The sequence below is a fragment of the Callithrix jacchus genome, chromosome 21, assembly GCF_049354715.1.
Source record: "Callithrix jacchus isolate 240 chromosome 21, calJac240_pri, whole genome shotgun sequence".
In the NCBI taxonomy this organism is placed as follows: domain Eukaryota; kingdom Metazoa; phylum Chordata; class Mammalia; order Primates; family Cebidae; genus Callithrix; species Callithrix jacchus.
Window position 1 is genome coordinate 45,185,292 of NC_133522.1, and position 14,758 is coordinate 45,200,049.

A 14,758-nucleotide genomic window follows, 5' to 3' on the forward strand; every position below is an offset into this window, starting at 1 on the left:
AGCGATTTCTGGATTAATTACACTGTTGTCAGAGAACATACTTAGAATTATTTGAGACTTGCTTTAGACAAGTTAATGTATTTGCAAGTAATATGTTTATATTGACATTTAATATCCTAGTACCATCTTAGTACTATTTCTTTTTTTTCCTCCTTGTTTTACTTTCTTTATTAGTACCTATTTCCCACCTCTACTAAGCCTAGTAGTTATGCAGACTCTTGCTATTCTTTTGGCTGTTATTCTAGAGATTTCAAAATGCATCTTCATCTTAAAGTCTAACGCAAATTTGTATTTTTGTATTTCCGCTTCTCGAACAATGCAAAGATCTTAGAATACTGAAGTTACCTCCTGCTGATATGCATACTATTAAATCTTTAATTCCATATATATTTTGAAGCCCAGAAGTTACTTAACTTATACAGCCAAGGTTTATTTCCATTAACCCACACATTTTTTTTTTCTCTCTTAACAATTCATTCCTTCTTGCATCTCCAAGTTTCTACCTAGCTACCTTCTACCTACCTTCTCCACCTAAATATTACTTAGAATTTAGGTAATACCTAAATATTACTTACAATTCCCTTTAATGTTGCTCCACGGCTAAGAAATTCTCAACTTGTCTAAGTATGCATTTAACATACTTTCATTCTTCAATGATATATTTTTAATAGGTTCAAAATTATTGACTGGCATTCTCTATTAGCAACTTAAAAATATTACTTCTTTGTCTATCAAATTCCATTACTTCTATTAAGAAACTAGCAATCAGTCTTATAATTCCTGTTTTGTCCTAGGGTTGCAAAGATTACTCATTATATTTAATTCTTCCAGTTCACTAATTCTCTCTTCAGTTTCATCAGTTGTGTCCAGATGCTGTTAAAATCACCCAGAGTCTTAAATTGAAATATATTTCAATTTCTTCTAATTTTTAGTTCTCTGCTGAAATCTTTATATTGCTTTTTATTTCATTTTTGTGTATATTCTCAGCCCAAAATGTCATTTCTATTGCTTTTAATTAAACTTATTAAGTATGGGTATTTCCAAGACAATATCTTGAACATCCACTGTCTGGATCCTCCAAGTCTATTTCCTAGACATACAGTCATATTCTGTCCCCCAGGCTGGAGTGCACTGGTACAATCCTGGTTCACTACAGCCTCTGCCTCCCGGGCTCAAGCGATTCTCATACCTCAGCATCCTGAGTAGCTGGGACCACAGGCACATGCCACCAAACCCAGCTAATTTTTGTATTTTTAGTAGAGATGGGGTTTTGCCATGTTGGCTTTGCTGGTCTCAAACTCCTGACCTCAAGTAATCTGCCCACCTCGGCCTTCCAAAGTGCTGGGATTACAGGCATGAGCCACCATACCCGGCCTCCTCTGAGTCTATTTCTATCATGTGCTGTTTCTTCTGGTTCTGATCATGTTTGTCTCCTTTTGTATAATATATTTGAGTGTTATCATATGAAGAGAATTAAAAAGAATGAGGCTATAGATGTTATCTTCCTCTAAAGTAACTTCTACCTTCAGACTGCAGCAAGATCAAAGGCACCAGCAATCCCAGATTATTTTACCTACAAGCATTAAGATGATTTGAAGCTGGGATTCAGTTTCTATGAAGGTAGATTTATTCTGGTTCATCCTTACTCCTAGGATTAAACTCCTGTGGTTCCCAATCTCAAGGCAGGGGCTCTTACCAAGACCCCTTTCTCCCTAACAGGCTCCAAACTCCAATTTTTATCCACCCCCAACCCTATGAATTTCTGCAAGAATCCTATTAAGCATCTCAGCTCTCTCTTCTGAAATTGGCAAATACCGCCAAACAAAAGATTCCTCTCTCTCTAAGCTTTCCTCATCTATAGGATGTTGAGAATCTCAATTTCTCATTATATAGGTACTTCAGCTATCTTTTCACCTCTGTCCAGCTTTTCTAGTTATTCATAAAATGGAATTCTAAGTCAAAACTACCTATGCATTATGTCTTTCACTACTGAGGAATGTTCATTTTCTATTCTTTTAGACAGAAAAGAGATTCTACACCTCTGGTTATAACGTGTCTATGCTTCATTATTCAAATTGTTTAGAATGTACATTATATTAAGTGACCTTTTAAAATGCTATCCTGGCAGAGCATGATGACCCATGTCTATAATTCCAGCACTTGAAGAGGCCACAGCAAGAGGATCGCCTGAGCTCAGGAGTTCAAGACCAGCTTGAGCAACAAAGTGAGATCCCCATCTCTAGAAAAAATAAAATAATTAGCTGGGCGTGGTGGCATGTGCCTGTAGTCTCAGCTACTTGAGAGGCTGAGGTGGAATGATTGCTTTGAAACCCAGGAAGTTGAGCCTATAGTGAGCTATGATTGTGCCACTGCACTCCATCCAGCCTGTGTGACAGAGCAAGAACTTGTCTCACAAGATAAACAAAATAAAATGCTATCCTTGAGAAAGGTGCATAAGAAAATATTACCAGTGATTACTTCTAGATGGTAAGAATGCTAGGTTTTTTTCTTTTTGAAATAGGGTCTCACTCTGTCACCCAGGCTGAGTGCAGTAGCACAATCATGGCTTACTGCAACCTCTACCTCCCAGGCTCAAGCAATCGTCCCACCTCAGCTTCCCGAGTAGCTGGGACTAGAGGCACACGCGACCACATCTGGCTAATATTTTTTGTATTTTTTTTTTTTTTTTTTTTTTTTTTGTAGAGATGGGGTTTCACCATGTTGCCTAGGCTGGTCTTGAACTCCTGGGCTCAAGCAATCCACCTACCTCAGCTTCCCAGAGTGGTAGGACTACAGGCATGAGCCACTGCACCCAGCATGAATTTTTCTATAAATATTTTATGGCCAGGCAGGGTGGATCATACCTGTAAACCCAACACTTTGAGAGGCCTAGGTGGGTGGATCACTTGAGGCTGGGAGTTCGAGACCAGCCTGACCAATATGGGAAACCCCATCTCTTCTAAAAACAAAAAATTAGCTGGGCATGGTGGTGCAAGCCTGTAATCCCAGGTACACAGAAGGCTGAAGCAGGAGAATCACTTGAACCCAGGAGGCGGAGGCTGCAGTCAGCTGAGATCATGACACTGCACTCCAACCTGTGTACAGAGAAAGACTCTATCCCAAAACATTAAAAAACACACACAGACAAATTGGCCAGCCACAGTGGCTCACACCTGTAATCCCAGCACTTTGGGAGACTGAGGGAAGCAGATCACCTCAAGTTGGGAGTTCAAGACCAGCCTGCCCAACATGGAAAAACACTGTCTCTACTAAAAATACAAAATTAGTTGAGCATGTTAGTGCATGCCTGTAATCCTAGCTACTTAGAAGGCTGAGGCAAGAGAATCATTTGAACCTAGGAGGCAGAGGTTGTGGTTAGCCAAGATAGTGCCACTGCACTCCAGCCTGGGCAACAAGAGTGAAACTCCGTCTCAAAAAACAAAAAAAATTTTTTTTTACTTGTACCCTTTCTTTATAAACAGAAGAAAAATTACTATGATTAAAAAATAGTTTTTGTAGACCACTAACAGCAAGAAAGAGTACATAAAAAAAGATTAAGACCTAAAATCATGTGTTTGACTTTGAACTTCAAAGTAACCACTAGCAAGCAAAGCTGTATCTTCTGATGGTATAAAAATGTACTACTATCCAAGTAATTTTTCAGATGTATTCACTAGGTGATAAACCCATGTGAGCCCCCACTACTAGAAGAATCATTTCAGAGAAGACCAGAATTCCACTTTCACCCTGAAGAATTCAAGAAGGCATCCTCTCAAAGTATAAATTTTCTTATTTGCTACGATATTGTCAATATATTCATACAAGAAATAAAATGTTAACAGTGAAACCTAGCTAGAATTCGATTTAATTTTCCAACTATAAAATCTTCCAGAGAACAGTATACTTCTTAACTAAAACTAAGTGGACAAACCAAAAATCTTGCTTAAATTTCCAAAATAAAATACTATCTCAGTGTGGGGTGGTGGCTCAGGCTTGTGATTCCAGCACTTTGGTAGGTCAAGGCTGGAGGATTGCTTGATCCCAGGAAATCAAGAACAGCCTGGGCAACATGGCTAGATTCCATTCCTATAAAAAATTTAAACAGGCTGGGCACAGTGGCTCACATCTGTAATACCAGCACTTTGGAAGGCCAAGGTAGGTGGATCACCCGAGATCAGGAGTTCGAGACCAGCCGGGCCAACATGGTGAAACCCTGCCTCTACTAAAAATACAAAAATCAGCTGGGTATGGAGGCATGTGCCTGTAATCCCAGCTACTTCGGAGGCTAAGGCAGGAGAATCAGCTTGAACTTGGAAGGCAGGGGTTGCAGTGAGCCAAGATCACACCACTGCACTCCAGGCTGGGTGACAAAGTGAGACTCTGTCTCCGAAAAACAAAGATTTAAACAGCCAGGGTTGGTGGCACACACCTGTGTTCCTAGCTACTTGAGAGGTTGAGATGGGCAGACCCTGACCCCAGGCTGAGGTTACAATGAGCCATGATCGCGCCACCACACTCTCTTTTCCTTGAGAATACTGACTAGAGGAGTTAACAAAAGTCATCTTTTATCACACAAAACTTCGCACCAAACTTCACCATTTAGTGCCCACTAACATATAGCCTTGGTGAATGTGCATAAAAAAATCGAACCACCACCAAATTCAAATGGGAGACACCAATGTGCCTTATAAACCAAAAAATAAAATAAAAGCCTTACAAATCATCTAACAATTAACTTCAGCCTAACCAAACATAAGTTTCAAAAAATGATTAAAAAAAGCACTGAAACAGTGTAGTAGGGACAGGACTTGGCCCATCCCCACTAACATGTTTTTCCACATGTGTCCACTGACCACCAGACGTTTTGGCACCACCCTGGTAGGCTATACCCATTGACCAGACCTTGCAAGCTGTCTAAAACAACTAACACAAGCAGCATTCCACCATAAATCCTACTTAGGAGAGTTAACTCTGTTGCCCATATGTGCCTGAGGCCAGGAGAATGACCAATCCTAACAGAGCCTCATTTTAATACTAAAACCCTTGCCCACAGGGGCTTATCTGCCCCTATGTGTTAGCACGATTCCTCAGTGCATTTGCACACCCTGCGCTCTACCCCACACATGTAATAACGCTCATCTACCTAATGAGTTTTGCATGTCACCCTCCTTAAGACATGGCAAGGCATCCCCTGGGGAGCCGACCAGAGGACCCTACTTCTTGTACTGTCTCACTTATGCCCAATGTTTCAGGCATAGGTCTTTTTTTTTTTTTTTAAGACAATCTCACTTTGTCACCCAGGCTGGAATGCACTGGTACAATCACACCTCACTGCAGCTTCAACCTCCTGGCTCAAACAATTCTCCCTCAGCCTCAGGAGTACTGAGACTACAGGTGTATACCACCAGGCCAAACCATTTTTTTTGTTGTTGGTTGGGGGAGGCTCGCTATATTGCCCAGGCTAGTCTCAAACCTGTGAGCTCAAGTGATCCTCCCACCTCAGCTTCCCCAAAGTGCTGGAATTACAGGTATGAGCCACTACTAGGCATAAGTCTTAATAAATACTGTCTAGGAAGCCTGCTCGGTCTCCTATTAATTTCTATCATATTAATTCTATCATACTGAGAGCCAAGAACCTTGCACTAGTAAGAGCAGCATTTTCTGTCCCTAGTAACTAATGGATGTAAGGCAATGATCACCAGCGAGTAACACAGAAAAACACTAGACATTTTGTGCCTTCTGATGGAAGAACTTACACCTCAATGTGATCAATTCTCTATTGGTGATCCTGAAAGCACTGTCCATGGAAAAAGCAGCATCAACATCTGAAGACTTCTTAAAAATGAAATTCTCACACCCCATCCCAGATGTTTTGAATCAGAATCTTTAAGGGTAGTCCCTAACCATGTTTTAATCAAGCCCTCTAGCTGATTCTCATGCACATTAAAGAGAATCACTGCTCTAGATCCAAAAACCAACTTAATAGAAATACAGAGAAATATATTTAACTACTCCAACAGGGTGTAGTTTAACAATTGGCAACATCCAAACTGTGGGGAAACTACAGATAACCTAGGTCCTTCAACAAAGAAACTGCAAGATAATGTTTTTGACTGCATACATAGGTGAAATTTATATTTTAAGTTTCTTTTAGTCTATAGCAATTGTAACACACAGGCTTTGTTCTGCTCCTAATTGAAATGATCTAAATAAAATACCACTTATGAGACAACTGGAAATCCGAACATCAATAAATAGTGTGATAATAGTGTTGTAGTTGTTTTAAAAAAGAATCTTTTCCTCCCGTAACAGGTGCTATGAAAAAAAGGGGGGAAGAGAATCTTTATCTTTTAGAAATACATAAAGAAATACTTGCAAAAGACATGATACACAATCTAGGATTTGTTTTAAGTGTAAGATGAAGCAGTTAGGAAAGAACTGGCCATGGGTTGACAGGTACACAGGTGTTCATTATACTATTCTGCCTACTCCATATATGTTCAAAATTATCTTCTGCTTATTGTGAAAAAAACTTTTAAATATTTTGCCAAATTAAATCACTTTAATGGCAGAGAGCAGTGGCTCACGCCTGTATAATCCCAACACGTTAGGAGGCTGAGGCAGGCAGGTCACTTGAGGTCGGGAGTTCAAGACCAGCCTGGCCAACATGGTGAAACCCTATCTCTACTAAAAATACAAAAAAATTAGCCGGACATGGTGGTGGACAACCTGCTACTCGGGAAGCAGAGGCACAAGAATCACTTATATCAGAAAGGCGGAGGTTGCACTGAACTGAGATCATACCACTGCACTCCAGCTTGGGTGACAGAGCAAGACTCAGTCTCAAAAAAAAAAAAAAAAAGAAAATCAACTTAGCAAAATCTGTAAGTTTTAAAGTTGAAAAATAATGTATCACCAGTTTGTAATTGACACACATCCAGTTCAACCATAAACCCCAAAAAATCAGTAAGCCTCCATGTAAATATGCATTAGATCTTTATTTCATCAGCCTTCCATGATTTGTGGAAGGATGAATATCATTTCTGTTACTTAAAATATATAGTTACTAAAAAAAAATCTTACTACTTCTCAATTCCAAAGAAACTATTTTAAAGAAAAAGGTAAAAACATATACAGGAATGTGCCCCCTAAGCTAAAAGTTTACCTGTAAAGATGTAATTGATCCTGTGTGTCCTTGGAGCACAGCAACTGGGGCACAAGTCCTCAAGCACCACACTCGAATAATTTTATCACAGCTCCCTGCAGCAATCATTGTATTCTCATAGTTTACTGCCATATCTGATATTTCTGCAGAATGGCCTCTTAATGTAGATAACAAGCGGCCATTATGTGTTGACCAAATCTTTACCAAACAATCATCTGAACCCTAAAGAAAAATGTACCCAAATATTAATGTTAGCACAGCAAATCTTTTAAATAATATTAAAAGAATACCTTTTATAAGCCATCCAAATTAACTATCTTTAACTTCTCTCTTTCCAACTATAGAATACTCTGTTATTTATGTAATAAATTATGACTTATAGTCAGAACACTTATGGAATAATAATATTTTCCTTTAAAGCAAAGAAAGTCTACTTAAAGATACCATCAAGTTACTATTTCTATAGGTCAGACTCCATTATCAACACTATTTTCCCCCAAGTTTTCTGCAAAGTATGAAGTCCAACTCAAAGTTCTTGGCTCTCTTATATCAACTAACAATGGTTAAATATTAGTCTATTCACACCAAGCTAAAAAATCTGATGAATGTTAGAACAGATCTATATTTCATAGTGTGAGAAACAGGACTAAGCTGCAATCCCAAAGACAAAAATGGTGGAAACAGCCTCCTCACAAACAATACAGTCTGAAGTTTACCGTACTAGCCAGCACCCATTCATTCAAGAAACATTTGATTAGCTATTCTGAATTGCACACCTGCAACATTAAAGTTAGACTTCTCACCTATCCTAATTTACCCTTAAAACATTAAAATGATTCCAAATGTTTTCAGATTGTTTTTTAATACTTACTTGAACACTAATGAGTTATTTTATAATCAATTCATTTTCCATTAACCAGTGATTGGTTAATGTGAACAGGTATCACAGAGATCTGAGGAGCTTTCTATTTTTGGGAATTTACAGTTAATACATATATTTAGATTAATTACAATGTAATATAATTCAGTAAGTCTAGAAGATGCTAGAGGGAAAGTATTAGGTATGTCTATTTTTAAGCATCCTTAAATATCTCACTTAAGAACCACTACTCTAAATCATTGTCTCTCAAACAGCACACAATCCTGACTATCTTCAGCTGAACCACTTGGACACTTATTTGAAAATACAAATTCATGGTAACCACACCATACCTACTGAGTCAAAATCTGTGAGGACGGGAAACAGAATCTACATATTTTGTAAGACTTCCTAGATGATTCCGAAGCACACTAAAGTACTCTAGATTACATGAAATCAAGTTTAAAATGTTAACTCACTGTGAAGATTCTATGTCCTGTCCTATCAAATGCTACACAGTAAACAGCAGATAGATGTCCGAGAATCCTTCTGTGCATTTTTATATGTTGATACATAGTTCCTGGAAATGCTGTACTAAAAGTAGAACACCCTGTGAGTTGTTTTCCTCGATGTATCTCCACTAGGAAATAAAAACAATGAAAATGGTTAAGGGAGAGCCAATATGGAAAAACCTGAAACTTGAATAACTACTTCTAGAGGGTCACAAAAATCTATGTTCAAGAAACGTAAAGGACACAATTTCCTCCCAATTCTACTCTTCTATATTCACTAATAGAGACTTCTTACTACAATAAGATTCTTTCTCATTAACTTTATTTTTAGTAATTTTAGTTAAATAATTTGAAATTTGATACATATTACTATTAAAACAACATTTCAACAAGTATTTCCTTTTAAATTTTAATATAGCATTTATAAAGGTTGTCGAGAAATTTAAAAAAGAATGATTTCAGGCATTTTTAAGGCCAACCTCACTTACCAAGATTTGGTGGGGAACCATAATTCACTGGCATTTCAGGAGGTCTTCCTCTATGAAGAGCAGCAAAGGCAGAGCCCTTCCAAACTGTGTGCCTGCAGTCTTTAAAATGAATTTTAGATACACATAAAATCTTGAAAGTTAACCCCAAAAAAGATTTTATAGAATACTTACGTATATTGTAATAAACTGTTTATTCAACATTTTACCAACTAATATACTATTTCTGAAGGAAAAGAGAATTAAGACATCTCAGATACAGCAGCAACAACAACTAACATTTGTGTAGCACTTTACAATTCACAAAGTGCTTTCAACATACATTATCTCATTGAATCCTCACAACAACCCTGTGAGGTAGGTATTTTTGCCAATTTACAAGTGAGGTAACTGAGGCTCAAAGGTTCCAGGAACTTTAAAGAGATCCACAGAAAATGACTGGTAAAGATGGACCATGAAACCAGATCTTTCGACTCCAAGTCCCATTTGATGCCAAGTAAATGTTTATTTTTCAATGTAGAATTATATCATACAATATTAAAGATAAGGTCTTACAACTGATCCAACTTTTCAAAAATGAAAACTTTTATGAGGAAAATTTTAATTTGAGTTGTATGAAAATTCATGACTCGTTTTTGGCCAATACTGCCATGACTTTAGTCTCTCTCTCTTTAGGAAGTACTGATAAATTATATAGCTTTCCCTTCATTTAGGATCATAGAAAATCTTCTACTGAAGAACACATATGTAAGATCTGTGAGTCTGAACACTAATTCAAAGTCCATCCCTCCTTGACCTACTAGCAAATGCACTAAGAAAAAAAAGTCTGCTCTCCTCTACAGGAGATGGCAGCAGAATATAGCTTTTAAACAGTCACACTGTGCCGGAAATTAGTTTCTTCACAACTCAGAAAAGAGAATGAAGGCATCATACTAAACCTCTACTGAGCCTCGGGTGCCCCAAACTAACAGCCATATTGCATTTTACATGAATGGATTCATTGCCACTATCATGACCAAAGAGCAGTTACAAAGCATCCTCCTGTGGTACCAGTACAAAACATAGAGAATATGGCCCCTACCCTAGGGCAGCTTGCTAAAGTCTCTTCTAAGGCCTGCCAGTTCTAAATCACTGCTCATCACAAAACAACGACATAGAGCTTGACACAAGTAAAGAAAACAAAGGAAAACAGGCTACCCATTAACTACCATATAACCAGCTAAAATAGAATAATTACGAAGTGAATAGCAACACAGAAGAGGAAGAATATAAACAGTTTCCTGATTAGTGCCACAGGGTGGCATGGCTAGAGCACTAAGAAACAACTAAAGCTAACAGACCAGTCTGGCATGGAACTAAGAGGGAGGGGTGTTCTTTCTCAGTCAAGCTTTGTACTGGTGTTGCATCCAAGATGTAGCAGCACATCAGCAATCGCTCATAATAAAAACTATTCATGGGATGAACTTGATGTATGCTCAGGATCAGAAAAACCAACAATCTTTGCTCATTAGCAGTTTGGCCACATGTACACATAGATTATATCACATACATATACTTAGTCTAAGTCGTATATACCAAGCTAACAGAAAAAGAATAGCAATTTCAAACATTTTGCTAGCACATAACTTTGCAAAAAAATTAAACTAGTAAAAAAAGAACCATGCAATTTTACATTTTTGGTGCTTGTTTTCAAGCTGCTACCAAATTTAGAAAATCACTTCCCTTTATAACAAAGGGCTTTCAGAAGCTAAATATCAAATGAAATACTTCTAGCATTTAAAGAGTTTATTAGACACATACAATTACATTCAATGAAGTTATGAGTGAGCTACAAAATGGAAAATTAAGAACTCACATTGATAAAACCTCAAACACATCTCAGAATAAATTCAAGCTTTTTAGCTTAACATCTGTATCTTTATCAACCTTTTAATGCAGAAGGACCCATTAAACACTTATGTAATAAAATTCAATGTCCTATGCTAAATGCAGAGAATTTTATAGTCCACAGCATGATTTATAGTTACATTATCACCTTTCTTCTACAATGCTTACATTACTTCACAATTATAATTATTATTAGGCTATTAATACAAAGCAGAACACTTCTTCAAATTAAGGTACCTTTTGCTGTACGTAGCAAAGACTGCCTTCCTGCACCAAGTAAAGAAGTGACTCTTGAAATACTGGGTGGAATTTCTTTATCCAACATAGGACCGATGCGCTGGCAGATTTGCAACAGATGATCAGGAGCCACATGCTTATTGGACAAGACCTAGTTGGAGAGCAAGTTTTAATGACAGCAGTTTAATAATACCAAATACTATTGAATACTTAGGGACAAGTCTGACAAAACATGAAAAACATATACTGAAAACTACAAAACATGCTGAGAGAAATTAAAGACAATCTAAATAAAAAAAATTTATTTTTTAAAATAAATCTGTTTAAATCTACAGATTCAAACCTGTAACACTCAAAACTTTAGCAGGAATTTTGTAGAAATTGACAATTTTGTTCTAAAATTTATATGCAAATGACCTAGTAAAGCACCTTTGAAAAAGAACAAAGGTTGGAGAGCTAACAAAACCTAATTTCAAGAGTTGAAATCAAGACTTCACTCAAAATTATGCTAACTGGGCCAGGCACACTGGCTCACACCTGTGATCCCAGCACTTTGGAAGGCCAAAGCAGGTAGATCACTTGAGGTCAGGAATTCGAGACTAGCCTGAGCAACATAGTAAAATCCTGTCTCTACTAAAAATACAAAATTAGCCGGTCATGGTGGCACAATCCTTTAGTCTCTGCTACTTGGGAGGCTGAGGCAAGAGAATCACTTGAACATGGGAGGCAGAGGTTGCAGTGAGCCGAGATCGTGCCACTGCGCCCCAGTCTGGGCAACAAGAATGAAACTCCATCTCAAAAAAAAACAAATTGGCCAGGCACAGTGGCTTACACCTGTAATCCCAGCACTTTGGAAGGCTGAGGCAGGTGGATCACAAGGTCAGAAGATCGAGACCATCCTGGTCAACATGGTGAAACCCTGTCTCTACTAAAAAAGCAAAAAAACAGCCAGGTGTGGTGGCGCACAGCAGTAGTCTCAGCTACTCAGAGGCTGAGGCAGGGGAACTGTTTGAACCTGGGCAGACGTTGCAGTGAGCTGAGATAGCGCCACTGCACTCCACCTTGGTGACAGAGCAAGATTCCGTCTTAAAAAAAAAAAAAAGTACTCTAACTGGCCTGTAAGTGAAACACACCTTTAAGGGAGATGTTAAGATATCAAAGATCATACAAGACATCATCTAATATCCAAATCATGGATAACTGGTTCTCAACAATATACTAGGCAGTAAAAAACATTAATTCTTTCAGTAAGTATTGACAGATTACTAGGTGCCAGGAACCAAAAGTAGATATACCTATGAATAACTACAGACAATTATATGTCTCTCATAATTTTAAAATAAAAATAATCATCTGGATGGGCGCAGTAGCTCACACCTGTAATCCCAGCACTTTAGGAGGCCCAGACAGGTGAATTACCTGAGGTCAGGAGTTCAAGACCAGCCTGGCTAACATGGCAAAACCCTGTCTCTACTAAAAACGCAAAAATTAGCTAGGCATGGTGGCACAGGCCTGTAATCCTAGCTACTAGGGGGGCTGAGGCAGAAGAATCGCTTGAACCTGGGAGGCAGAGGTTGCAGTGAGCCAAGATCATGCCACTGCCCTCCAGCCTAGGCAACGGAGCGAGACTCATCTTAAAAAATAAATACATAAAATAAAAATAATTGTTTATTTACTCCAAGGTAAAAGACAAAGTGAGAAAATATTGCTCTCATCTCTACAATAAGAACAAGCTAAACTTTTAAAACATGTTTAAACCCATCACAGCTGAAGAAACAAAAATCTACATTAACTAATCCCAGAAAGTACAGGCTTTTCTGTGAACGGAAAAGAGACTCAGGGCAGGCGCAGTGGCTCAACCTGTAATCCCAGCACTCTGCAAGGCTGAGGCAGGTGGATCACCTGAGGTCAGGAGTTTGAGCCCAGCCTGGCCAAAATGGTGAAACCCTATCTCTACTGAAAAAAAAAAAAAAAAAAATTACCTGGGCTTGGTGGTGGGCACGAACCTGTAATACCAGCTACTTGGGAGGCTGAGGTACAAAAATCGCTCAAACCTGGGAGGCTGAGGCAGAAGAATCACTTAAACCCAGGAGGCAGAGGTTGCAGTAAGCCAAGATCATGCCATTGCACTCCAGCCTGGGGAATGAGTGAAATTCCACCTCAAAAATAAGTAAAGAAAAGGGACTAATAGCTGCTTTCATCCCTAGCAGAGAGGCAGGAAGAACTGACCTCAGACAAGAATAAGCAAAAGCCATTCAAACCTCTAATAAACTTGTGGCTGGCATGACCAACCAGAATCCTAAGGAGCCTCAGTTACATTAAGTCTGCACATCTACAATTTTTTTCCACAGGCCGTCACTAACTGCATAGGGCCCAAACACTAAAGTCAGGCAGCCCTGGAAAAAACCTTACATTCCAAGTGTACCACAGAGGCCCTCCTAAGGCTACAGATAGAACACAGTGGAGAATCTCTTCTGACATGGAAAGCCCAGAGCAGGACTGCAAGGTAGAGAGAACTCTGTAGTAACCTAAAAAGTTGGCAGTTAGGTACAAAGTAGAACAAGATCTCACAGTTTGGAAAGGTGGCAACTTCACTATAAAAAATAAGACATCTCAGGAATTTCAAGAGTGCCCAAATGCCAAGCTCAGCTGGAAGGGAAAGTCTTGATGCCACCTCAAAGTATACAAAGCCAGCGATTAACTGAATGTAACAAAGATCAGAGATGATAATTACAAATTAGATTGACCCTATTTCATGCACTAACTGCATGAGGGAGAAAAGAGCATAATCTTTACCAGGGGTAAATACATTACTGCAGCCTCTACTCTTTTTACACAAAAAGTGACAGGATACTTCAAAAAATGATAAGATACACAAAAAAGCTAGATATGTGACCCATGGTCAAAAGAGGAAATGGTCAATAGAAGCAGACCTAGAGATGGCCCAGATGTTCAACAATGCTTAGTCATTATTTCTTCAAACTATTTCTGCCCTCTATCCTTTCCACTTGGGACTTTAATCACACATTAAACTATATGATATCACACCACTTATTCAAAAAGTTCAGAGAACCCAAGCAAAAGAAATGCAAAGAAAACCACCTAGGTGTGCATGTGAAAGGCAGCTTCTGACATGCCCTCTAATGGCACCCAAACTTCTTAGTCACAGACTTGTGAAATCCCCTCCTCAGTTACTTCAGAATACAGTAACATTGAGAGGATACTACTTCTGTGATTAGGTTATAATTGTGACTTTTGTCTCACTAAGGCTCTACTGCCTTATCAGCTCTCATCTTGATAACTCAAGCTATCAGACTAGAAAGACCAAGGGGAAGGAATGGAGGGTGGTCAATGGTCAGGTAGAAACTAAGGCCCTTGGTCAAACAACCCTCCAGGAACTAAATCCTGCCAAAACTACATGAGTTTCAGAGCATATTCCTTCCCCATCAAGGCTTCAGCTAAAACCCCAGCTCTGCCAACATTGTGAATGCATCTTCAGAGAAAAGGAAACAAAGAACCCTCCTGAGCTGTGCCTGGACTTACAGAACTGGCAGATAGTAATAAATCAGTGCTGCTAAATTTTGGAGTGATCTGCTATACAGCAATAGATCAT

At 38.6% G+C, this 14,758-nt stretch overlaps 1 protein-coding gene across 3 annotated transcripts in view; it reads right to left on the reverse strand.

The window, feature by feature from the left end:
- Window positions 1-14,758, reverse strand: part of BRWD1 (bromodomain and WD repeat domain containing 1) — a 141,653-nt gene that overhangs the window by 117,646 nt on the left and 9,249 nt on the right. For all 3 annotated transcript variants that reach the window (XM_078358412.1, XM_035283039.3, XM_035283038.3), the window contains 4 exons: window positions 11,146-11,296; window positions 9,025-9,123; window positions 8,504-8,664; window positions 7,166-7,387 (listed from right to left, as the gene is read on the reverse strand). In XM_078358412.1, coding sequence (XP_078214538.1) covers window positions 7,166-7,387; window positions 8,504-8,664; window positions 9,025-9,123; window positions 11,146-11,233 — 570 coding nt within the window. In that variant the 5' untranslated portion in view covers window positions 11,234-11,296. The remainder of the gene's footprint in view (window positions 1-7,165; window positions 7,388-8,503; window positions 8,665-9,024; window positions 9,124-11,145; window positions 11,297-14,758) is intronic.